The sequence below is a fragment of the Choloepus didactylus genome, chromosome 3 (genome assembly GCF_015220235.1).
Source record: "Choloepus didactylus isolate mChoDid1 chromosome 3, mChoDid1.pri, whole genome shotgun sequence".
Classification (NCBI taxonomy): Eukaryota; Metazoa; Chordata; class Mammalia; order Pilosa; family Megalonychidae; genus Choloepus; species Choloepus didactylus.
In genome coordinates, this window is record NC_051309.1 from 166,670,309 (window position 1) to 166,697,718 (window position 27,410).

General features: G+C 38.7%; 1 protein-coding gene across 17 annotated transcripts in view; it reads left to right on the forward strand.

Annotated features, from left to right (window-relative positions):
• The window catches only part of TRIM2 (tripartite motif containing 2), a 195,332-nt gene that overhangs the window by 154,470 nt on the left and 13,452 nt on the right, over window positions 1-27,410 (forward strand). For 16 of the 17 annotated variants that reach the window (XM_037830850.1, XM_037830844.1, XM_037830847.1 and 13 more), the window contains 6 exons: window positions 602-1,325; window positions 12,134-12,237; window positions 12,486-12,653; window positions 21,342-21,510; window positions 22,603-22,673; window positions 26,991-27,131. In XM_037830850.1, coding sequence (XP_037686778.1) covers window positions 602-1,325; window positions 12,134-12,237; window positions 12,486-12,653; window positions 21,342-21,510; window positions 22,603-22,673; window positions 26,991-27,131 — 1,377 coding nt within the window. Of the gene's footprint in view, window positions 1-601; window positions 1,326-12,133; window positions 12,238-12,485; window positions 12,654-21,341; window positions 22,505-22,602; window positions 22,674-26,990; window positions 27,132-27,410 lie in introns of those variants that run through there. The other variant, XR_005215980.1, reaches the window with a different exon arrangement.

The window sequence follows — 27,410 nt, forward strand, 5'->3', positions numbered from 1 at the left end:
TCCTTAATTATAATGTCTAGTAGTCTCTTAATTGCTCTCTCACCCATACCAACCTGTTATTCAACTTCAGAGTGAACCCTGACTGCAGTGTTTGTTTAAGTGTGCATGTCTAATCATAAAACCAGGGACAAAAAGTTTCTGATATTCAGGTGTGGAAAGTTTTTATTTGTTGGTTTGCACTCCTTTAGGTGGTGAGAGAGTAGCTTTGGACCTAAGGGAAAGATACTAAATAATGAATATTTCAGATGTCAGGCATATAGATTTGTTTGCCACACTCTCAGTGGTAGTGAGGATTCTGCCAGCCCCATCAAAAACACATGACCCAAGAAATATGTGTGTGGGAGAGACAGGGTGTGGCAGGAGGGAAAGAGAAGATACTGCGAATCCAATTTAGGATTTTGCATTAGAACTGGGTTCACTGGGTTACATTAAAAACCACTTGCTTAGAGCCACCCCTGGGGGCAAGTTTAGAACCTCGTCTGTGCCCACTGCGGGCACTGCCCCGGTGCCTGGGCCGTGCAAGCGTCTAATAGGTTGGTCCGGTGCCCGATAGGAAGAGGGTTGCCAGGCTGCCTCCCTCACCATCCGGTTTTTCCGGCAGGTCCTCCAGTCGCAGCTGGATACCCTGCTCGAAGGGCAGGAGAGTATTAAGAGCTGCAGCAGCTTCACGGCGCAGGCCCTCAACCATGGCACCGAAACCGAGGTGCTGCTCGTTAAAAAGCAGATGAGCGAGAAGCTGAACGAACTGGCTGACCAAGATTTCCCATTACATCCGCGGGAAAATGATCAGCTGGATTTCATAGTGGAAACCGAAGGGCTGAAGAAGTCCATCCACAACCTCGGGACGATTTTAACCACCAATGCCGTCGCCTCTGAGACGGTGGCCACGGGCGAGGGGCTGCGGCAGACCATAATCGGGCAGCCCATGTCCGTTACCATAACAACCAAGGACAAAGACGGCGAGCTGTGCAAGACGGGCAATGCCTACATCACCGCCGAGCTGAGCACTCCCGACGGGAGCGTGGCGGATGGAGAAATCCTGGACAACAAAAACGGCACCTACGAATTTTTGTATACTGTCCAGAAGGAAGGGGACTTCACCCTCTCTCTGAGGCTCTATGACCAGCACATCCGAGGCAGCCCGTTCAAACTCAAAGTGATCCGGTCGGCCGACGTGTCGCCCACCACCGAAGGAGTGAAGAGGCGCGTCAAGTCCCCGGGAAGCGGCCACGTCAAGCAAAAGGCTGTGAAGAGGCCGGCGAGCATGTACAGCACCGGGAAACGAAAAGAGAACCCCATCGAAGACGATTTGATCTTTCGAGTGGGTAAGGAGGGGGCGTCCCTGCGCCCGATGCCTGAGCTTCGGTTCGGTTAAGGGGTAACTGGGAAAGGGTTATTGCAACATTGTGGGTGAGAACTTCCACCTGAGGGTGCTGGGAGATACTGAGATGTTTCATTAGGTGAGCTTATGCATCTCCTTCTTCGGAGATTTTCTTTTCCTTTTTTTCTTTTTTTAAAATCCAGGTGCTGCGTATTCATTGCAGAAAATTAGAAGCTGAAAATAGGCAAAATGAGAAGTAGAAAAATCACAGCACCTATTATCTGGAGATTTTTAAAGGAAATGTTGGCAGTCTTTTTGTTGTTGTTCCCCATGGGAGTGTTTTCAGGGTACTTCTGCCTAAACCAAAGGCAGAGAGACCATTATATCAGATAACTTTTTGTGTTTCCCTGAAATCTGCCAACCGGGGCTGTGCTGTGAGCAAAGCATCTCCTCACTCCTGTTCCTGCTTCTGCGTCATAGTGGGGGGCGGGGGGAGGGGGGCGTCTGGTACCGTGCAAGTTGTGTTTCCTTCCGGCTGTGAGAGCAGCCCCAAAGTGGGGAAAGTGGGTGGAAATCTTAACCTAGAGAATGGAATGGGGTTTAGGCAGGAGCAAGAAGGTGAAGGATGAGCCAAGAGATTTGGGAATGCAGATAGTCCTTCCGTTGTCTGATTTATTGCCTCTGAGTTTTTTTAAACTGTTCATTTTCTCAAAATAAAGAAAGTAACCTAAACTTAAACAACGAAAGAGTTGATAATTCTTAAGCAAAGTCTGAATTTGTGGTTAGTCACTGCTTCTAAAAGGAGCTCTAGCCTGCTTCTCTTCTCTTTCTCCCTCTTGGACATATGTTGATTGCAGCATCTCCTAAAGGGCGCTGCACAGTACATTAACTGACAAGTAGGAAACCAGTTCTGCAGTTCAAATAGATTGGGAAAACCTTAGGTTAAATGAAGGAAATAGATTTCTCTACTGTAGAACTCCTCAGAAACTCTAAAATCTGCTGAGGTATACTATAAGTCTCCAAGGCAGAAGAGAAAACAGCACTTTCACACTTTTCTGACCATAGAATTCTTTTTTCTTTGGAACTAAGGCTCTTTGGTACATACTAGGCAAAAGGTGCTCTATCCTACCACTTCAGGCTGACTCTTGCCAAAGACCATGATATGATAAATCGTCTGTGCAGGGCATGGAGGCCATCATGTGCCTTGTGTGCAGAGGCTGTTGATACACACCCCAGAGCAGAACAGAGGAGCTGGGGCTGGTGCAGGATCTAGAGCCTCTCAGGTCGGCCCCTCCGGTTCCACTTGAGCCTGGGGCAGTTCTCTCAGCCTTCCTGGGCTTGAGCTTCCGTGTCTGTAAAATGAAAATACAAAAGGAACTGCTTCTCAGAACTAAGTACCAAGCTTAAGGCCTGATGTGTAGGAGGGGCTAAACAAATGAAATGCCTTGTTGTTGCATGTGCTATTAATAAGGTTGTTTGACTCCTCTCCCTACTACCTTTTCTTCTCAAATAACTTACTGCTTTTCATTGATCTCCAGCTTTAATAATAAACTCAGGCTTGCCTTCAAACCCCCAGCCAGTTGACCCCAACCTATGTCCTCAGGCAGCATGCAGAAAGGAGAAAGGCTCAGATCTGCAATCAGGTAGATCTGGGTTTGAATCTTGATTCTCCTTGCCAGCTGGGTGACTGGCTTCCCCTTTCTGATCCTGGTTTCAGAATGAAATATTTACCAAATCTTAAGGTAACATTGGGGGTGAAATGAGAGGTAATAATGCCTGTATGTGCCTAGTACTCGCTTATTTACAGTATGTGCTCAGTTAATGGTATATACTAGTTTACTATCATTATTGTTGTTATTATTAATCATCATCTCCACTTGTGATTCTCAGCTGAGGGAAGAGGTATATCTCTTCGGGGCGCCCTCCACGCCCACCAACTAAATTGATTCTGAATCCTCAGTTCCCATCCCAGGCAGAAGGGGATGCACAACCCGTTGAGAAGTACAGCCATAGTGATTCACTGGCACTGGTAGGAAGCTATTCAAATGTTTAAATATTGGTAAAGAGCTTAGAAAAGTTCCTGGTATACAGCACTATGTATGTGTTTATTAATGAAATAAAGATCTTATACATCTCAGGTGTGTAGGTGCAGAAAGAAAGACAAGTCTCCCTGGCCTGTTCTTTAACCTTATGTTCTAATCTAGAGTCTAGCAAGAAGACACTATTTATTTAGAGCATCTAATGCCACCAGGCACCATGCTAGGCAGTGGGGATATAGAGATGAAAGAAATGAGATCTCCTCCCTCAAGGAGCTTACGCAGTTTGGGGTGACATAGTTATGACCAACTAACTCTTAGACCATGGGTGAGGTGATAGAAAACTATAGAAATGGTAAGGAATTTCAACCCGGGTGTGAACAAGGAGGAGGACTTATCCAAGTTGACAGATGCAGATGGCATCCCAGGCAGAGGGACTGGTGTGAGGAAAGGTGAAGAGGGGTGAACATGATTGACATTTGGGGGGCACCTCCAAAGAGAAGATGCAGGATGAGAAAAGGTGCAGAGAATGAACAGTGATGAGGGCATTGGCTGGAGATGAGGGGGGCAAATCAGCGGTGGAGCCCCCTGCTCCTTGCGCACCCTCTGTGCTGTCACCCTTGGGCCCCTTCGTTCCCGAATTCTTTCCACATTTTTTTCTTCTCTCAAGTACCACCTTCTCTTTTAAGTATTTCTTGATTTGCCTCCCCCAAAAGATGTGAATGAACTCTTTCTCCTTTTAATCCCTAAAGAACTCACTGCAATTATTATTATTATAAAGGACTCCTAAGAACTCATTCTCAACATCCATGATATTGGCTACAAATGAGTAGAGTTTATATTAGTAATTAGAAGGGCTCAACTTTCTTTTAGAGTTACACCTTTGTCTTAGAACTTTAAGCTTCTCTGTACAATTAGGCTATTATATGCATGACAGTAGAACATTCATGATTTGAACAGTGCCTTTGTGCACGTGATGAAGCCCGCCATGTGTCATCTAGAATTCATTCAAACTCAACCCCACTCATATAACACAGCACCCATGTTTCTGCTTTCCCCTCAGCTGGTCTCTGTTCCTGCAGCTCTCACACACAATGAGCTTCTTGCTGCACTGAGTTTCATTTAAAGATACACAGTTTTCATACAACATATATTAGGACTCATAGAACAACCCTAAATGCATGTGTTGATTTTGTATAGTTGTGAAAGTATGGGTGCTATGTTTTCTGGGTGACAGGATTTTCAAGGGTAAATTTGACTCAGAGTTTCACCTTCCTTGCCGATTATGCAGCCCCTTAGTTAGATGTGACTCTGTTGCTTGCGTATCTACCATGTGCCAGGACTTTGCTCAGTCATGGTGCAAAGAGAGGGATGGGATTGTCTTACCACCATTTAGAAGGGGGCAGATATGTAAACAAATGTTGTACCTTTAGAGTGAATCAAGGCACAGGAGTGGGAATGGGGGTGGGGGAGGGGCAGAGGAGGCCAGTAGTTGGAGCTGAGTCAAGGAAGTTTCTAGAGGAGATAATATCTTTGCAGAAGCTGGCTTTGCAGTTTTAACAGTCAGTCAGATGGAAGGAAGGTGGAAAGGGGTCTTCTAGATGAAAGGAGAGCAGGTGGAAAGACAAGAAGGTGAGAAACTGGGTTATTCAAGGAACAGCATATGATTCCATTATCCTGAAGCATAAAATAAAGTGATTTATAAGCAGAAACCAGGATGTGTTTGCTTGGGAAGGAGCTGGGGCTTTGTTTTGTAAACTATGTGTCTCTGCGTGTGGTCCATACACCACTTGTATCAGAATTCCTTGGGGTGCTTGGGAAAAATTAAAATTCCTGGATTCCAAACTGCATTTACAGAATCAGAATCTCTGGGGAGGGGCTAAGGATTTGCATTCTGGAAACTGCTGGTGAGATTTATGTACACTGAGATTCAGGAACCCCAGCTATAGGTGATGGGGAGGCATTGACGTGGTGTAGTGACTTCTTGTAATTCACTTTCCAGAGAGCCTGGGGGCATTATGGGGAAGTCTATCGAAAATATCTCCTGGGTAGCACAGGGAGGCTATTAAAAAGCTGTTGTAATAGTCCACATGAGCTATGATGAGTGTCAAAATTAAGAATGATATGATGGAGTAGAGAGGAAAATGGAGAGCAGATGCTTAGGGGTTAGGGGTAGAGGGCAGAACTTGGCAACCAATTAGAACTCCCAGCCCTTAGACTTGGTGTGCTGGAAGAATGTGAGGCTGTAGAGTATATGGTGACCCTCAAGCTAGATTACCCTGGGTTCTAGCCTCCAAACTTCCACGATCCTCCTGTTGAGTAAGTTATTTAACCCCCCAGGTCCTCAGTTTCTTCTTCTAAAAAATGGGAATAAAAGAACCTAGCTCACAGGACTGTTGTGAGGATTAAACGAATTAATACATAAAATGGCTTAGAACACTGCGTGACACTGAATAATGTTCATTACATTTTAGAAAGACAAAGTAGATAGTACCAGTTAACATATTTGTAGTTGTACTATGGAAGTTATAGCAAAAGTAAGTAAACAACATAGAAGATAAAAACAGGAAGAAAGGAAGAAAGAAAAAGAAAGAAAAGAAAGGTCATGGAAGATAAAGAGCTCAAAAGCCTGACTGCTTGAAATTGAATCTCAGCCTGCTATTCATTAGCTGTGTGACTTTGGGAAAGTTGTTTAACATCTCTGTGCCTCAGTTTCTTCATCTATAAAATGGGGTATAATATAGATGCATACTTCAAATGGTTGTAGTGAGGATTAAAGAAGTTAATACACATAAAGGCTTAAAACAGTACAGGCACATAGTAAGTACTCCATAAATATTATTATTAATCATCATTATCAACCCAGATAAGGAAAGTAAGAGACAGAGGAGGCAGGCATGGTTCTGTTTTGATTATCCTGCTGGAAGTGCACAGTAGGCAATTTGGAGTATGGGTTTGGAGCTCAGCAAAGAAGTCAAGGCTAGAGACATCAATTTGCAAGTGAAAAGCATAGAGTTACTTTAAATAATGAGCTTGAACAAAATGTCAGAGGTAGAAGTCGTGGTTCAAAGAGGAATTGAGAGGGAAGAGGTAAGCAGGAGAAAGGAACTGGCATTTCTGAGCCAGGTATTGTGCATTCCACTTCCATATGTCACCTTAAAATCCTGAGGAGGTATAATATTCCTTCAGTTCCTAATATCCCTACAGTATAATACCTTCTGCAGTATAATATGTGTGCTGAAGCTGGTTCATTTTGACTTGCAAAAGCTGATTGAGCACATCTCTTTTCATCTGGGTTCAATGTCTTCACGTTTGCAGCTTGAAATTGACCCAGACAGGAACATTCGCGCTATAAAAATTGGTAAGTGCTGCAAATCAGGGCTTGCTCCCTCTCCCTGGCCTCAAGAGCCAACTTATTAGCACAGCATAGAACTGGTGTTACTGGTGAAGAAATGGGGCAGAAGCTGGGGTAGGAACCTAAGCCCCAGTGTCTCTGAAGCCAGTGCCTTTTTCATTGCACATCATTCCTCTTCATCGAAAATGTCTTTTGACTACTGTGGTTTTCCAAAGTGGAGAAATTTGATACCTCCCACGCCTGAAAACTTAACTATATGCCCACTGTTAATGAGTTATTGTGTTACTTAAATAATTGTATTGAAAAACAATCCCGAATGAGTTTAGCAAAGTAGCTTAGAGCGTCTGTTGACAATGATTCTTTGAAACACAGGGATTATTTTCCCTGCACTGATTTCCCGACTAGAAGCTGTGAGCTGGTTTTGTTAGCTGCTAAAGAAAGTCCTTGAGCAAAGGGGAGGCCAAAAGATGTGGGAGGGAGTGAAAGAATTGGAGTTGAATTGTTTCCGATTATGTAATTCATACACCGTATCCTAATAAGTCCATGAAAAGTATTGAATGAAACATTCAGTTGTACTCTAGAGCAGTGTGCTTTCTTGTGATATAAATGGATGTGCAAAAGCACATAAAGTGAGTGCAGAGGCCTTACAGGAAGATCCGTTATTATTTTATGCCCTTCTCCCCTGCCCCACATCTGCAAACCACCACCTTCACTCCCTAAAATATCTGAGGAAGAAGATCATGCTAATTTGGCATCTGAGGTCATTATAGGAAACCTGCCTCCACCCTTGGAGAATGCCATTCTTGGGAACTCTTCTCACACTCCAAGTGGAAGATGCAACTAGTATTTACTGAGTGCTAGGCTCTGTGCTGTGTTACAGACTGCAGCAGTGAACAGAGCAGATGTTGCCCCTTCCCTCAGGGAACTTGGAGCCTGGTGAGGGATAAAGACAGTTAAATAGTTAATATACCGTACGTAAAGGGTGGGGTTTTCTAAAGGATTTTGAAGAGAAAATATGATACATGCGAGTCTATAGGGTTTCCTCACCGTAGAAACCTGGTATGTTAAAAGTCCTAATTAATAAGAAGCAATGTGCCTATCAGAAAAAAAACATGTAAAGGTTCAGGAGAACTGAGTTTTATTCTTTGCTGTCTCTTACTGTAAACTTTTCTCATCTATAAAATGGAATAATATTTGCCCTGATAACTCGTGGGGTTGTTATGGGGAGTACATGAGAGAATGTATATGAAAGTGCTATAAATATTATAAACTTTTCATTTTCCCATGATGTAATGTGGGTTGTAATTAGTCATTCATGCACTCATTCACTCAGCAAACATTTGTTAAGCACCTACTTGGTTGACGATCCTGTGATAGACCTTTTTACTAGGCTAAATTTCATTGTATTGCATTATCCCAAAGTATCTAGGTTTATTTAGCATTAATTTTCATACTATGTTGGGTTGGGGTGGGAGGAGATCTGCACCACTGATTGATTCCTTATTTCATGCTAGGGGCTTACTTTACTTCTATAATCCTCCTGGAGGCATGGATGGAAGTGATTAGTAGGAGCATGGATGAGAAACTACTGGCTTAAAGGTCATTTTGTGCTTCGTAGGCTAGTTCCACATCTGGGAAAAACAAGTTTAATTATCTTAGGGAAATGTTGCCAAGTTGTGTATAATTACTTTTAAAACCTCTGTTACTCATTCTGCTAGCCAGAATTCAACCATCAAACGACATCTTTAAAATCAAAATAAATAGGAAAATATTTTATGAGTACTATATATGTTTTGTATCATTTTTATTTATCATGAAAAAACAAATTTTCCTTTTATGTTTAGACTACTTTAGAGAGAGAAAGTACTTTTCTATAGACTAAATAGATTTTACTAAAAATCTTAAAAAGTGAAGCAGGATCCCCAATTTTTCCTACCTTTTGAAATTTTAATTTATTTTATTTTGGTCCCAGGCCACTTTATTAACATTTGAACTTTAGGCGTTTCAGCATAATGACAAAACCCTGTCATTCGTTTTTCACCACCAAGATTTTTCCACTTTAGTCACTAGTAAAAATAGCACAGATTAATTGTCCCTCAAGAATATGCTGGTGGTGTCCCTTCATCTTCAGGAGTAACACTGTGATCCTGCTCTGTGTTAAAAGAGAATTAAAAAACAATTTTTAAAAGATTAGCAGTAATCACTGACAAGCCAAAAAATGTTCATGAGAATCAAGGGATGTAATTCCAGCCCCTGCTATCCAGAAACTGAACCATATGGCTTAAAGAAAAAGATTTTTCTAAACAAATGTTATAAAAGTAGAACAGCGATGCCTTTTCATCTAGCTCTTATACAAATATCTAAGCAATCTTAGACTGACGGCTGTTTGTCCATTCCTGTGATTTCATTTACAGCTGGGGCAAGAGAAGCAGGCTATAGTCAACCTGAGACGGAGAGTAGGAGCTGAGCCAACACACTACCCTCCAACTTAGTAGAGGTTATAGCAGCTCTTTCTTTGCAGTTCTTGTGCAATGTAGTTTTCATTGATCTAATGACAACCCAGTATTGGTAGGTACAGAGCATCTCACACTTATTTCAAGCTGAGCATAGGAGTCTTCCTTCTCCTTTTTCTGACTAAATGTCTTAAGTTTAAAAATTATACACATTTCTATTGATACTCCAAAACGTGTGCTAATTTTTGCCAAGAAAGGGCCTTGAGGTCATCAAAATTTATATAATATACAATATAAAATATATAATATGCAATATTATAATATTTATAATTATTAAAGTGGTTTTTTTCCTCCAATATCACCTCCATATTTTCAGAAGAAAAATGAAATCTCTTGGATTGACTAAGGTACTCCTTTAACTTCTAAACCACGGTTTTACCCATTTTTTCCCTTCCTTTGAAACATCCACCGCTACTGCAAGCAGAGCCTTCTTTAAGTGGAGTAAGCTCTGCCCTTAGCAGGACAGTAGAAGGTTCACTGAAAGAGAGCAGTAGGCACTTTTTGTCCCCACCTGGACCAGAAGGACAGCAAATCAGTACTCTCGCTCACTGTCCTCCTTCATCATTTTCAGTATTTATTTTCCCTATGTGTATGCCTTCTGGGCCATGGGTGCACTTCCAATTTTGCATAAGCAAGGATCTGGAACAGCCTGGTTTTTCCTTACAGAATTAATTTTTGGGGTTTTCTTCCAATCTCAGTGTATGACTCTTGCTTTTTTAATGTTTTTTTTTTTTTAGAACTTGTTCCTCATTTCATCATCTTGCTAACTTCCTTGCTTTTGTTTATCAGATTTTTTAATGCAGTTTTATTGAGATATTCACATAACATACAGTCATCCAAAGTGTACAATGAATTGTTCACAATATAATCATGTGGTTGTGCATTCATCACCACAGTCAATATCAGATGTTTTTGATAGATTAAGTGTTATTCTTAAGAGACCCTGGACCTGCCTCTGCAACCTTTTAAAAAGTATTTATAAACTGAGCTTTTTGGAAGAATCATTTCTTTTCCTGGTCCTTCGTACCCTGCTTGTTAATCAGCTGTTATTCACACATCAGTGGGGATGACCAAGAAGTAATACCACATTGGCCCCCTTCACACAGACCTCCTTCAAGCTCCCCTGCCCCCTACCAACAGATGCCAACACACTGTTTTTAAAAAATGTTCACTGATACTATATGCATGCATATTATAGGGATTTTATGTGGATCAAGTATAAAAGGTCCTCTCTTTTGATATATTTGAATTAAAATAGAACAGTTTTCACCACGATGAGGATCTGGAGCCCCAAATTTCTTTTCCGTTAGTGAGAATAGATAGAGAGATGTAGTGTATTAGTTTCCTAAGGCTACCATAAAAAGATGACCACAGATTGGTGGCTTAAATTGATTCTCTCAGTTCTGTGGGCCAGAAGTCCAAAATCAAGGTGTCAGCAGGGTCCAGCTCCCTCTGAAGGTGCCAGGAGAGTTTCCTTCCTGGCCTCTTCCAGCTTTGGGTGTCTTAAGGTGTTCCTGGGCTTGTGGCAGCATAATTCCAGTCCTTGCCTCCTCAGTAACATGGACTTTTTCCCTGTGTCCATGTGTTGAACATCTCCCTTTGCCTTTCTCCTATAAGGACGCTGGTCACTGGATTTAAGGCCCACCCTGAACCCATCATGATCTCGTCTCAAGATCCTTAACTTCATTATACCTGCAAGACTCTTTTCCCAAATAAGGTCACACGCACAGGCTCTGAGTGGATCTGCCTTTTGGGGAGCTACCATTCAACCTACTGCAGGTAGTGAGTAAATTTGATAGGGTCCGGATTTCAAAAAGGCAACTGTCACATGGGCCTGGTGAGAACCAGATGATCTAAGATGGTTCTCCTCCGCAATTCTGTTGATGATTTTATCCGGAGTTTAATTTCATCACCAATTTTACTTCCAAAATTCAAAAATCTGTTTCCAAAGAGTCTAACTACTCCTAAATGGTGCCTAAGCATGTGTATCCTTGTCTGCTCTTTTGTAAGGCACTACATTAAGGTCTAAAAGCAAAATATCCCATTGTTCTTTTGAATATAAACGAAATTATAAAACTGAAGCATGGTTTTCTCCCAACTGTGAAAATATAAACTTCCTTCTTGATAATTTCATTCTGTTTCCATCCATCAATATTTGTATAGTCCTATTGAAATAGATCATAAATACTTCTTTTGAAACAAAAACAGATGCGTGTTAATCTGTAGATTCCTTTGCCTTTTTCCCTCTGCCTCATCTCTCCCTTTAACAGAAGTCTATTAAGGATAAGACTGTTCCCTTTGATTAATTACTTTCCTTTAGCCTTTCTTACTTATTTAATCTAGAAAGCACCCTGTCAAGATATCTTTTATGTTTTCAGGAAGAATATACAATCTATGAGATACTGAGTCTTTGGAAATAGTACATAAATAAATCCAGTAGATGAAAATCAGTCTGCTCTTTTTTATGACATCTGTGGTCTTATGATTTATTAAATGCACTCAAAGTCAAGTGTCTGGGTTTCTTTTAAGAACTGCTGAGTGAGAGATGGGATTTTTGCCAAAACTCCAAAATAAGGCTCCTCTCCCATTGTATCTTTTCGATTGGAGTATTAGTTTTTTATTAAGTCCTTGTAGATTCTAAGTATATTTTAATCATGTTCATATATAGCTATAAAATAATGAGGGAAGATTGGCATTTGCCTAAAAAAAGTGATTTTGCAAAGTCCTGGTTGGTTTGGAAGAGAAGTTTAGTTGTATACAGATGAGGTCATGGAGCTTCCCATTTATTTTTAAAATATAATTCTAAAGCATACTGCATTTTCAGGTTACCTCTGGAATTCTCTTGCTGAGACTGAGAAACCTAATTCTCTAGTGCTTAATTTCTTGTGATTTTATCATTTATTTTTAGGTACCAAAGGAAGAAATAAAGGAGAGTTTACAAATCTACAGGGAGTAGCTGCATCTACAAGTGGAAAGATATTAATTGCAGATAGTAACAACCAATGTGTGCAGGTATGGCCCCCAACTGTATACTTTAACCACTTTTTTGATAAAATAGATACAGTTGCATATTTTCTTACTTAGGACCTAAGACACATGGCACAAGAAAAGAAAGAGAAGCTTGTCATGTGTATATAGGCTTTTTTTCAAATAGAGTTTGCATGTTCTGACCTGTAGCGCATCTGACAAATGTTCTTGCCAATTCTTTCTCAGCAGTTTCTGTGCTGGTTCACATCTAATGAATGGAATTTGCTTTACAGATATTTTCCAATGATGGCCAGTTCAAAAGTCGCTTTGGCATCCGAGGACGCTCTCCCGGGCAGCTGCAGCGGCCCACAGGAGTAGCCGTGCATCCAAGTGGGGACATAATCATTGCAGATTATGATAATAAATGGGTTAGCATCTTCTCTTCAGATGGGAAGTTTAAGGTAAGATTAAACTAAGCAGTAGATAGAAGGAACTGGAAATATGAGAGTAATTCACCTTTTTTTCTTTTTTTTTTTTTTTTTGGAATAGAGCATATTTATTCCATTTGAGTTTCTCTTTCTTTTTCATGCTCTTCCTTATGTCATCAAAAAAGACCTTCTTCATTTTTGAGATTCAATAAAATAGTCAATAATTCTTCACACACAAAGACATCTTGACTTTGTTACATCTAAGTTTTATGAAGTGAGATCATGTCATGCATCTACCCATATATATATTCTAGATGTGGCTTCATTCATAAAGTAAGCAATTAGGTTATCCAGTTGCTTTTTCTTAATCATGTAATTTAGAGGGAAACTGTTCCTGTTACAATTTAATGAAAAACAATGACTTTTAGAAAAGGGTTATGAGTAGGCAATTTATGTATCTCAAATTAATCTATATGTTGTCATTTATGATGTGCCTTCTACTTCCTCAGGCCTGTAATAGATGATACGGGAAAAACAGAATTATAAAGATAAAAAAATTTATGGGCCAGTTGAGGAGAAAGGACTAATAAACAAGAAATGACAGAAAATAATTTATACCATCCTTTAATCATAAATTGTTTGATGCAGTGTTGAAGTAGGCAACATAAGAGTTGGAAGGAAAAGAAAGCAAAGGGCCAGCTTCATGGAGAAAATGCTAGTTGAGCTACACTTTGACATGTTTGCTATTACTGCTGGCATCATCTTCATGGAAATGTAAAAATGGCTTCTATTTCTCCAGCAAATCACCAAAGAGTAGAGAGCCCTCTGGTGATAACAAAAATCTCTCTTCTAAGGTAGTATCAAAGGATATTATCATCTAGCCCATTTTCTACATTTGCTCACAGGAAGATTAAGGGATGCTTTGTCAGAGGCCTTCCTAAAGGCCTTCTGTAGTCCTTCTATGCAGCCTAAGAGAGGCCTCTGTTACAGGTGACAACATGAACTTTGATTCATATCAGGGTTGGAATTCCAGCTCTGCAGGATTTGGCCTTTGGCATATTATATAATATCCTTGAGCCTCATATTTATAATTTGGATTAAAAAAATTATCTCATAGGATTTGGATAAGGATTAAATGAGATTTTATTTCTGAAATTTATATGTGTTTAGTATGAAATAGTCATCCAATAAATGCCTCTTTCCATGCTTCCAGTAACCCTGTCAAAAAAATAAAGTCTGTCCCATCAGCTGTGATTTGCACTTCATGACCCATGCAAACTTCTGGTGATCAGTTCCTTGTTTAAGCATTCATAGATGATGCTTTTCATCCTCTGTTCTATAATTTCCAGAATACACAAAATTCGCTCATTAGTTTTTTGTTAGAAAACTTATATTTTCATTTTTAAAGTCTTTGGATTACTAAAGTTACCACATTATTTTTATGAAAATCAGTTACATGATTATTAACAACCCTTAGATTGGAGCCTTTTTTTGTGTGTGGGGTAACATCTTATTAATCTAAAGGGAATAAAAAACTGTCATTTTTAAATTCCACAATATTGCACACAATTTTTCATTTGCTCTTGAATTTTTTGTTCCACTAGAAATTTGATGACCACATATGATGGCCATGTACAAAGAAAGGGCCTTTTGCCTTTCTTTATTTATAACTTCCTCCCCTTCTTTTGTGCTTTCATAATCATATTTGTGGTAAGACATGCCCAAATATGAAAACTTTAACATGAATACAATGAAAACTTTTCAGTAACTTCTTGAAAATATTCATCTAGTTTGGAGACAACCGATTTGTTCTTTCACACTTTAGCAAAATCATGACCTCTATCTTTTTAAATTCAGAACCTAATACTAAAATAGGTTTCACATATTGGGACAAGTTTTCTGTATCTGAAAGAGGAGAGTTTCCTGAATAAAGCATTTTTCATTCCATGGATCAATATTCCACATCTAATAGATACTCTTCTTGGAAGAACTGGATTCTCGGAGTTCGAACACTATTGGGTAATAATTGGAATAAACACGAAAGAACGCTTATGCCCCGTGCAGAATAGGGGGAATGGATAGAGGATAGTTTGAATGATATCCTATTTTTTACGATAGGTATTGAACAAAACCCAAAGGACAGCACTGTACTACTGTAATAGGAGTTCTTCCAAGTGTGATGCCTTCAGCTGTGTACCGAGATGCTTGTTTTCTGCTTTTTCTTTCTTGTTGGGACTCATCAAAATGAAACAGGTGTTTGGAAGGATGTACCTTTAACACAAATGTGGATTCTTTATATTAATAGGGTTATCTAAGCTAGATCTGTTTTTTCATTGGTATATCCAAATAGGAAGTAATCTGTGAAGCTGTGGCAGAAAAGAAAACGATAGCTGGAAACTGTCGTACTTCAGATAACTGAGTCAGCACAGTGAAAGCACAGGTAGTCAGCTTAGGTAGTCTGTTGATTCATATTCTTATTCTATAAAACCCACCTCCAGAAAAGTTTTTGAGGCAGGATCATTCAATTCCATTTCTCTCTTTTAGAATTCCCATTTCCTTCCTAATAGCTTTATTTTTCTTAATGAGAACCAACAGTTGGAATATTTCAGAACATCCTGTGGGCGGGGGTGGGGTAGGGGTGCTGGTGCCGGGTAGGAATCTGATAGCCACGCTTCCAAAGCAGCCCCAAGCACTCGGCCCAGACCTGGACTGAGATTTCCACACAGCCTCGCTTTGTCTTTCTTTCTACCTTGATTTTTAACATCAGAAGAATATTTTATATGTGTAAGATACAAAAAGTCTATGTTTTTAAAAGCACTGTAAAGACATTCCAGCCCTAGGAGGAAATATTATTTAATTTTTGAAGAGTTCCTAGGAGGGCTGTGACAAGGAGTTTTGTTAGAGAATAACAAAATGGAGAAAGACTATTTCAGAAGAGGTCACCAACAGTGGCCTCTCTGAGGAGATCACATTAGAACCGAGACCCATGAAAGGAGAATTTGGCCATTTGAAGAGCCTTTGGGGTTGGGGGAGGGGCGCACACCACAGAACAGCAGTGCAGAGGCTGAGGGGTGGGTGGAAAGCCGGAGGGTCTGGAGTGGTGAGAAAGGGAGGAGGGTTGTGCCCTGCAGGCCCCTACCCACCATCCCAAACCTTGACCAGGCATTCGATTGCAACTTACAGTAAAATGGAAAGTCAAAGGGTTTTAAGCAGAAGGAGTGTGAGGATCAGAATTAATGTTTTTGAAATAAGTGACTACTTTGAGAACAGATTGGGGGTTGTGGACAGCTCTTTTTTTTTTTTAAATACAGTTTTATTGTGATATATTCACATACCCTACAATCATCCACAGTGTACAATCAGCTGTTCACAGTACCATCATACAGTTCTGCATTCATCACCAGAATCAACTTTTGAACATTTTCCTTACTCCAAAAAAATAAAGTAAAAAGGAACACTCAAAACATTCCATCCCCTCTCTCCCCTCCCATCCCACCCTATTTTTCATTTAGTTTTTGTCCCCATTTTCTACTCAACTGTCCATACACTGGACAAAGGGAGTGTGAGCCATGAGGTTTTCACAATCACACAGTCACACCATGTAAGCTATATAGTTAAACAATCACCTTCAAGAATCAAGGCTACTGGGTTGCAGTTTGACAGTTTCAGATATTTCTTTCTAGCTATTCCAATACACTAAAAACTAACGAGAGATATCTATATAGTGCATAAGAATGCCCTCCAGAGTGACCTTTCAACTCCATTTGAAATCTCTCAGCCACTGAAACTTTATTTTGTTTCATTTTGCTTCCCCTTTTGGTCAAGAAGATATTCTCAATACCACGATGCCAGGTCCAGGCTAATCCCTGGGAGTCATGTCCCGCATTGCCAGGGATACTTACACCCCTGGGAGTCAGATCCCACATAGGGAGGAGGGCAGTGAGTTCACCTGCCGCGTGGGCTTAGAGAGAGAGAGAGGTCCACATCTGAGCAACAAGGAGGTACTCAGGGGGAGACTCTTAGGCACAATTATAAGTAGACTTAGCCTCTCCTCTGTAGCAACAAGCTTCACAAGGGCACACTCAAAGATCGAGGGCTCATTCTACCAAATTGTTAGCCTTCGATGCTAGTGAGAATATCCGTAATAACCCATGTAGGGAAGTCCAACATTTTGTGGACAACTCTTAACTGTATTTCATTCTGACATCCAGGAATGTGGCAAACAGTAAACTAGAGAACTATGTTTCCACATTCCTAGAACCTAGAACAGACTCTTATCCATAATTGGTACTGAATAAATGTTTGTTGAATGAAGGAATGACCCAATGATGAATGAGCCACAAACCACAAGACATAAACCCTCTCCTTTACTGAACACTTTTTCCCCGTGTTTCTTCTTTCTAAGTCACACCTGTGCTCTGAAATTATCAAGATGACAGCTTTATCTGGACATTGTTTTTCATCAAATTTCAGTTTAAACCACTATTGACTATGATTCTGAGCCTCCTATCAAGAGAATTTCCTCATCTTAGTGAAATGAACTCAGCCAAGAGTTCACGTTCCAGTTCTGTAGCCATGATCTCCTGAAAGCCAAATCCCACTGTGCTTTTACACGCATAGTCCAATGTTCACTTCCTCTATCCTCGCTCCTCCAAAACTGTGCTTGTTATTCTGATGAGGAAATGAGAATAAAGATGAGATGAGAATGCCATCTGAATTCTGCCCCATTCCAGATTCCATCTCGGAGGCACAGATCATGAAAGACCTGTTGCGGGGTTTTTGTGTCTGTAATGCCGAGTGTGAGATCTTCCCCATCCCCCTTTCCTTTTGTTCCTTCTTTTCCCTCTTTCTCCCCCTTCTCTCCCTTCTTATCATCCTCCTGTCTCCTGTCCTTCCTTATAGCAAAGTTCCAGGGATTTATCATATCTCTTTCTTTTTCACACCAACTTCTTAGCCCCAACTTTCATTCCTCTTTGCCTTCTCTAATTTTTTTCGTTCCTTCTTTCTGCCTTACTGGTATCTTCCAGCCCATCTAGGAACTAACTCTCTGTGGTCAGAACAGACAGAGGCCCTGTACCAGCATATTCTGAAATATCTCATCTCTTCCCTCTTCAATTTAAGGCCTATTTCTTGAGCTAAATACTTTCATTTGACCATTCCAAAACTTGGGTCTAAAATATTTTTGTTTACTGTTCTGTTTAATGTGGAGCATACACTGTCGGGCTGAATGCAGTAGCACTTGTTTAACTTGACGGAATCCAGTGCAGCTAAACTGGGAGCAATGAAGGGAAGTAGAAAGAAAAGAGGTTTTGGTTCACATTTAAGTTTTTTCTTTTAAACCTGTACCAGTCTCACTACATGATAAAATGGAGGAGGTAATCCTTTATTTTCTGTTTTTATTCTAGATAATTACCATCTATTTGATATTATATGGCTGAGTCATTCTAAGTAACAACTATTGTTCATAATGTTCAGTAGTAATGATATTCTTGCTTTAATAATCAGAGTGTCATTTTTTCCTTTTGATCTCTGCTGACATACCTTCCATTCAGACATGAAAGAAAGTATGCTATTTCTTTACAAACCATTATGTTACAGTCTTTTGATCTTTGGGCTAGATTGCAGAATCAGAATCAAATTTACACAACAGATTCCCTTTCCAAGAAAATCTTTGTTTCCTTCCTAAGTAACTGTGTCCCCTTGCTCTAAAGAGACCAAATATAAATCTCAGTCCTTTATAAACTTGCAAGTATATTAAGGATTGCATTAAGTCTGAACCCCCACTATGGTTCATCCCTCTCTCCTTACTCTCTTCTGAACATATCTTCATGTTTCTGTTGGGAAAGAAGATAATCTTATAGATCAGATATATCCACTGAATGAGTAGGGGAGCATTTTCTCTTATCCTTTCTGGGCATCTGCATAACAGAAGAAGTAAATGCTCTAGCTGCCATTTTACAGATGAGAAAACTGAGGTCCAAACTGGTGAAGGAAAGAATGAATATTGCTTTGAAATTTGCTCTGGGTGACTGGAAGAACTATGGTGTTGTAAAATAAATTGGGAAATCAGGAGGTGCTGGTTTTGGTTTTCTTTCTTTTTTTTCTTTTTGTTTATTATTTTTTAATGGTGGAAATGAAGATAAATTTGGTTTAATCTTGGTTGAGTCTAAAATGGCAATTTGTAAAACAGGTCATGCCTAGAGATATGGACATGGGAATCTTACACCTAAGGGTGATAGTTGGTGCTGTAAGCATAAATGAGATCTTAGGGGTATACAGAGATACACTGTCCAATATGGTAGCCACTAGCCACATGTGGAGAGTGAATGCTTGAAATGGGGCTGGTAGGAATTGAGATGTGCTGTAAGTATAAAGTACACTCTGAATTTCAAAGACTTAGTCCAAAAAATTATAAAATATCTCATTAATAATTATATATTGATAGCATGTTGAAATGATAATATTTTGGATATATTAAGCTCAAGTGAAATGTATAATTCAGTTAATTTTCCTTGTTTCATTTTACTTTTTTTGATGTGGCTACTGAAACACTTAAAATTACATATGTGGTTCTTGCATATTTCTTTTGGATAGCGCTGATATATCTGGAGAAAATAAGGGCTAAAACAGAACTTATGAAAATGTAATTTTTTGCATTTTATTTTTTAATTTAAAAAGTAATAATGCAAATAGATTTTTAAAATAAACTGACAGAAGGGTAAAGCCCACTAATCCCACTTTTCTAGCTGTAAACAGACTTTGGTTTCTTATTTTTCCTTCCAGATACATGTATGCATCTATAACAGATATCTATGTGCATATAGAACACATTTAACAAAGTGGGCTCAGACTATATTCGCTGTTCTGTACCTTGCTTTTTGCAATAGCATATTTGGAAGTTCTTCCATAAAAAACATGCAGGTCAGCTTCCCTCTGACATTTTAAGCCTGGGGCCAGGGAGAACCTTGGTTCTTAAGATTCTCCTCACTCCCCATGCACGCTTGCCAGCTGCTCCCTTGCTTGGGTGCTCCTTCCTTGTCTACAGTGACCTGTCTCATCAGGTCGTTGTTCCACATGGCTTCTGAGGTGGCCTATTTGAATCCTCCCTATTTGAATCTACCAGATTGAAAACCCAATACTAGGCACTTAAAAAGGGTACAGTGGACAATGTTTTTCTCTGCAAAGAGACTGAAACATCCGTGAGAGCAGGAGTTATAACTTATTCATCTTTGATTACCAAGTGTCTAGAACACAATATCATGCACATAGTGGGTGCTTCATCAAGGTCTGTAGAGTTATTGAGTAAATGGGTGAATGATGGAACACTTGTTTATAAGTACTCAAGATAATGGAACTATAAGAATACAAGATAATCGTATAAGATGTATGTCTCATACAAAGAGCCTTTTAAATACAAGTAGTGTTTTATTCACAGAAGTTTATATATCTTTCATATATACTTCCATATAAGCTGATTAGAAAAATGAATAAAAATTAAAATGCTTATGGTATATGGTTTATAGAAATAGATGCTCCCCCTCATTTAAAATACTGTGAAAACTGGAGCCATTTAATCGTTATGATTGTCTTAATTATAATGCTAAATTTTTTCATTATTATATTCAGCAAATACTTGTTGAGTACCATTTGTGTACCACGGTGTTCCCGAGTACATAGTGGTGGATAAACAAGACTTGACCTCCACCCACATGGAGGTTAAGTCTAGTCAAGCTTGGTGGCAGATGACAATGATAGCTTTCCTTTAGTGACTGCTTAATATTTGTTACCCTCTTTATTAACACTTTTACCTGCATTATTTTGTTTAGTACATATTCCAAAAATACCATGGAAAAGTATTGAAGTCACTTTTCAGCTTACTATATATGTATATATACAAAGATTCTATATTGCAAGGAAAATAAATTCATTTGTGCTATACCAGGTATGTCAAGATGCTATACAGAATTTTATCCATTACCTTTTCTGCATCTGTGGAGATAATCCAAGACTTCCGTTTTAATCTATCAATATGTAAATTATATTGATAGCTTCCATTTCTGAAACATGCCTTACTTGGACAGGGCATTCTTTTAATGCACTTCTATATATGTCCTAGTGTTTATTAAGGCTTCTTATGTTGGTATTCATAAATAAAACTGTTCTCCAATTAAAAAATAAAAAGCTTGCTGTCCTCTGTTTCAGTGGAGTTGAGTTCTACTCTCTCTTGCTATAGCAGCCCCTGAATAAAATCATCCTTTCCTGTTTAACATTAATATATAAATATTTATAAGGAATATATATTTTATATATATATATATAATCTGAACTTCAAAGGAAACTAAATCCATTTGTATTATACCAGGTGTGACCAAAGCAAGTGAAAGAAACAGGACAGGGTCTTCTGACTCCTGCCCCAAAGAGCTTTCATTTTACCATACTGCCTCTTTGGAAGGGAACTGTGACCCCAGTTAAGGGATTTTAGAACATCTTTGGTGACAATCCTTAAAAAATGCAAGGATCTCATATAAATATCAGTAGCAGATAATGGATGTGAGAAAGACAATTTTGCAAGACAAAAGATCATTGAGCTTTATCTGTAACTGTGCTCTCCTGTTTGAACATTAACAAGTTAATGTTTATTAAAACAAATGTCTATCTTCATGTTCTGTGATGTTTTAAGCTTTGATGTTTGTACTTGATTTCCGTACTTGTTTCTAACAGACGAAAATTGGATCAGGAAAGTTGATGGGGCCCAAAGGAGTTTCCGTGGACCGCAATGGGCACATTATTGTGGTGGACAACAAGGCGTGCTGTGTGTTTATTTTCCAGCCAAACGGGAAAATAGTCACCAGGTTTGGTAGCCGAGGAAATGGGGACAGGCAGTTTGCAGGTACACTTGATGGTAATATGTAAAACCCCTTTTTTATGCTTCTTCTGCTCACATATGCATGATATTGGAGCATGTTGAAGACACCACCTCCTTGTATGTTTGCTGTCTTTGGGAAAGATGCTGGGGATGACATTTAAGCACAGGCATGGTTAGATGCTTCTCAGTTCCTCCACCTGCAGTAAGTTGAATTGAAATCCAGGTGTGGTTTTTATCGGTGGCAGTTTACAACTCAGAAGTCTAATCCTAGAATATTAATTCAAACAAAAGATGGGTTTAAGAATGAAATGCTTTTTTTTTAAATAAAAATGTTTGAGGAACAATGGAGTAACTCCTGTTTCCCCACTACTGTAGTTCTATTTAAAGAGCCGCTGCATGACCATTTTTTCATCTTTCTAGGAGATTATAAGAGGACAGGAGTTCAGAATGTTTGCTGAGTACAGGAGGGCAGTCTCTTGCTTCTCTTTTTAAAGTACCACTTTGCAATCACAAGCTTCCTTAGGTCATTACATCTACAAGAAGAGGCTGAAAACAATTTATTAAGTTTTCTTTTAAAAGGATGTTTTTTGCATTGAACATTGATTTGCTTAATCTCTCTTTGTGCTTTATCTCCAGTCCTGCCAAGTTCTGAATGTCACCCAAAATTATAAAGTATGGGCCTTCTGCTCTGTTTTTTAAAATATGATATCTTGGAGTTCTTTTCCCAATACTGAAAGTTACCATCTTTACCATCTGTCCTCAGTGGGAACTGAGGGCCCTAAAATAACTAACCCATATTCAGGGAAGCTAGCCGATGTGACTTTCAGATGGCGGTGCGGAGAATGAATTCTGATGCTTACTGCTTGTCCCACTCCATTAGGGCTGCTAGAACTCCTGGACGAAGTCCGACTAGAGAGTCACAAGAGTAGAATAGCATAAGATCCATGCTATGTGGAGCCAGGAAACCAGCTGAATGATTTTTCAAGGACTGAGCCTACGACTCTTCCTTCTTTCTTAAGTAACTGTTGGTGGTGGTGGTATTTTAACAGTAACTGCTGTATTGTTGTAATCATTTTGTTGTTATGGTCCTCACCGTTTTTTCCATGTTTATTGCAGGTCCCCATTTTGCAGCTGTAAATAGCAATAATGAAATTATTGTTACAGATTTCCATAACCATTCTGTCAAGGTACTATAAACATATCAGTTGTTAACTTTTAACTGCTTTTATTGAGAAATTGGTTTGGGGGAATGTAATGTAATATTCACATACACACATAGAACCTGAGGGAGGCAACCTAAAAGTATAGATTTTGCTTCTGCTTAAAGATGCACCTTTAATTTTTAGTCCTAAAGACTTTGGAGATTCAGATAATTGAACAAAATATAGTGGCAGTAAGTTTCTTAATTTGAAACTGATGTAAATGGAGATGACTTGAAAATTAGTTTTAAAAGCAATTATGCTTTGTGAAGCTTAATATTTTGTGGCTTTTTAGTAAATTAAAATGATCATTTTGTGAATTTCTGCATTATAAGGCCTTTAAAACAAAATTAGATGTTGGGACTTTGTTACAATTTGGGGGGAAATAGCCCTAATTTACATTCACGTAGCATATTTCATACTTCTTAGAATGCTTCCACACACTTGGTGTTATTCAGAATATGACCACCTCCCCAGGAGTACAGTACATCTTACTCTAGGTATAGGGAGATAAAGATTTGACAATTATGAGCAAATCAGGAAAAAATAAGGTGCTTTAAAACAAATTTTTCATTTACCAAAACGAAAAATACTCAGGAATATTTTAAACCATGGTTTCTCAAAGTTCAGTGCACATTCCATTAAAGGAAAGTATATTAAGATCATGGGCAGTGCACTGACAGGTATTTTTATTTTAAGTTACGTATTTATTTTTAGGATTACCTTCTGTTGACATCAAGTAATACTGTTTTCCACTTAGGGAAGTGATACAAAGTTTTCCTAGTAAATATATTCATTTAAAATTTTTAAAGAGAGTCAATTAAAAAATAATTACTATAAGGAAATAGTGTAGGAGGTATGTCATTGACTAAAGTCGGGGAAGAAGTTAGAACCATTGAGCAACTGAAGTTAAGATAATACGTCAAAAAAAAAAGATAATATGTCAATATTGACAACTGGAATAGCTAGATAAGGGGTATGGTTTTTAACAAGCAAAGGTGTTAAAAGTCCTTTTGCCACCTCATTTCCCCTGCTAGTCCTGGAGGGCACCTTTAACCTGAGAAAATAGAAGGGCCTTGCGCTTTTTTGATGGGCGCCAAATCCCTGGGCAAAGATTAGTGCACAGTGAGTTACGGTGATGGGGGCAGGTGAGGGAAAAGAGTATACACTGGGGCTCACATCTTTTTTTTTTTTTTAATTTAGTTTTATTAAGATATATTCACATACCATACACTCATCCACAGTGTACAATCAGTTGTTCACAGTACCATAAAATAATAAAATAGTTTGTGCACTTATCACTGCAGTCAATTTTTGAACATTTTCATTACTTCAAAAAAATAAAAAAATAAGAATAAAAATTAAAGTAAAAAGGAACACCTAAAGCATTCCATCCCCCCATCCCACCCTATTTTTCATTTAATTTTTGTCCCTGTTTTTCTACTTATCTGTCTACATACTGGATAAAGGGAGTGTGAGCCACAAGATTTTCACAGTCACACAGTCACACATGTAAGCCACATAGTTATACAATCGTCTTCAAGAATCAAGGCTACTGGGTTGCAATTCAGGAGTTTCAGGTATTTCCTTCTAGCTATTCTAGTACACTAAAAACTAAAAAGGGTTGTCTATATAGCGCATAAGAATGCCTTCCAGAGTGACCTTTCGACTCCATTTGAGTTCTCTCAGCCACTGAAACTTTCTTTTGTTTCATTTTGCTCCCCCACTTATGGTCAAGAAGATTTTCTCAATCCTTGGCTCACTTCTGAGGCCACTTCCTGTCATGTCTTCTCTCCAGTTGCTCCCATAGTGATAGAGCTCCATCCCTGCCTCCTCCCACCAGTGCAGATAAGCAGCAATCTGTACCACCACCACACTCTGAAGGAGGTGTCTTGGTAGAAGGATGAAAACAGTGGGAAAAGCCAATCCAAATGGGGGCAGAAGGGGAGAAGAGAGAGCAAAAAGGCAGCAGGGACTGGGCTTTGTGACTGTCCTTCCCAGGGGGCTGTACCAGTGCTTGTATGATGCACACAGCTATGCAAGGGTAACACAAGCTGCTATCATACCTCCTTCTCTCACTTTATGGAGGAATCATTCAAATAAATTCCTCCATAGAAACCCAAAGAGATCCTGACAGTGCAAAGACCAGAAAACGCCTGACATAGATGCTGCCCAGTGTGCCCACCAGAAGACAGTAATAAATAATTCAGTTGCCCTTTCCTATTAAGCATAACTTGGGCTTCAGAGCCTTTCCCATCCCAGTGTTCCAGGCAGCCTCTGTGACTCAGCTGACATTGGTATGTGGGACGGCTCCTATTTTCCAGCCCTAGCTTATGTTGTAGAAAGAAATGAAACATATGTAAGTAACTGAAATGCAAGGCAGATAGCAATAAATGATTTTTTTAAGTAAGTACATACAAGCTTCTGTATGTGTCCAGAAGATAAGAGAATATTTCCATAGCTGAGAATACGAAGGAAGACTTCCAAGTGGGGGTGATATTTGAGAGAAGCAGAATTTTGAAATCAGAAAAGGATGATCAAATTTATGAAAATTTGCTGTGTAAACTTGTTATAAAACCCAAAGCTATAAAAACTTTCAGCTCACACTTTTGCCTCTTAATATGTTTTCATCTGAATAATTTATAAGCAATTAAATTTCCCATTTTAGATGGGAAAATTAGAAAATATGAGAAATTTATAATTCTTAAGATTTAGAAAACTTCAATTATAGTAGAGGTAGGTTATTTTAGTTACCTACTTCCGCAGTTTTTCTCTTATTTCAGAATACTACAATCTTTTGTTTTTCCTCTTCTCTTTGACAGCTGTTACCATAGAGCTTTTATGGAATACTTGGGCTTTTGTTTCCCATGCAACACAGTGCAGTTAGCAGTAATCCTGGGTTCATGCCACTTCTTTGTTGGTAGATGTGAAATCTGTACCGATAGGCCAAGGGCATGTATGTTAGTCCTTTAGTTACCTTCAGCATATATTTTCTTTTCATTGCAAAACCAGTAAAACTAGATTTGGCATTCTCCGTTTTTCCAGAATGAAGCAGAAGCACATGAGCCATTTGGATTATGCCAAGGAAAACATACTCAGAGAGATAAACACAATAAACAAACAAAAGTTGCTTATTTGTAAGACTTAATAAGGGAAAGAGCAGAGAATAATAAATGAACACATTCCCTTTGGTCTTTAAAACTAGACTGTTCTATGAAAAGGGGGATAAAAAAGGGAAGATTTTAAAAACATGACTCCTTAGTAAATGAAAGTTGTTCTTGTCTTTTGTCCTCCCTAAAGAACCAAAGAGGCAATCTGCTTACTTGGCAATTACGTAATTAACTCAGAAAGTAGTCATGACACATTTGCTTCTTTTTCTTTAAGTAATTTTAGTCTTCAGAGATAGGGATGTCCCGCTTTCCCTGATGTCTCATTTGAATCATCAAAATAAAATTATGCTCACTGTACTGTTAGCGTTGGACACATGTCAATTAAAATTCCAATTCTCTCAAAATCAGTAATTAATAAGAGTATTTAATTAATCATGATAATCCATGTCTGGACTGTATCAGCTTTAGAAAATTTGCTTAAAAGTTCTGTTTTAGGCCCCTGTTTCTAACAGCCTCCTTTCAGGTTCTGTTCATCAAAGCCTTAGGATCATGTAAAACTTTTATTTTCACTTCTGAGGGTAACTAAAAAAGCCCTTTTCTTATTCCTTATCCACTGCCACCACATACACACACACACACACAGACACACACACACACTAAATTAATTGTCCCTGTTATTAGTGTGAAGTCCAGCCTAATCTTTCTTGTTACATTTATTTAGAAAAATGCTAATAAATTCTAAGCATTTGGCTTAACAGAACTACTGTTTAACCCAATTTTAGATTAACTTCTACCCTGTTAGGACATTTTTGATATTTAGCTATTAATTTAAAAGCAGAAAGAGTAATATTGTTGAAAATTATTGGTTTACTTACTCATACCAACTTTTATTTGTATAACATTTTGTAGTTTATAAAGGAAGTATTTTTTCACACAAATTGTTTAATAACCAGGTATGAACCAGAAAAAAAAACATAGTGATCTAGTAAATGATAATCAGACTTACACAGTAAACTTTGGAACCTCAGTTGACATGGGGGAGAGGGGTCTAGATTACAGACTTTTTTGTTTGTTTTATATTTATTTAGGATATCTTAAAGTATAGGTCTTGTTATAAATATATCCTGTTCAGGTACAAGATTTTTAAACATCCATAATGTATGTTCATAAAATAATTTAAAAATATTTCATGCAGGTATTTAATCAGGAAGGAGAGTTCATGTTGAAATTTGGCTCAAATGGAGAAGGAAATGGGCAGTTTAACGCTCCAACAGGTGTAGCAGTGGATTCAAATGGAAACATTATTGTAGCAGACTGGGGAAACAGCAGGATCCAGGTAGGTTAAAATGCTAGTTTATTTGTTTAGATTGACTGGTATTTGTTAAAAGTGAAGAATTGACTGTCCCTCAAACCAAAATGTTTCCATTCTTAATTGCTCAGGTCATAAGGCCCCGATATCTTACCAGAAGGACCAAAATAAGGAAGGTGGAGAAGTAGAAAAAGGGCAACATTATCAGAGTGAAACACTTTAAATCATTTCTTAACCTGGATCCCACTGATGCTCAAGGGGTTTGAGATAGAATTCAAAAGGTCCAGGAACAAAAATATTACATAA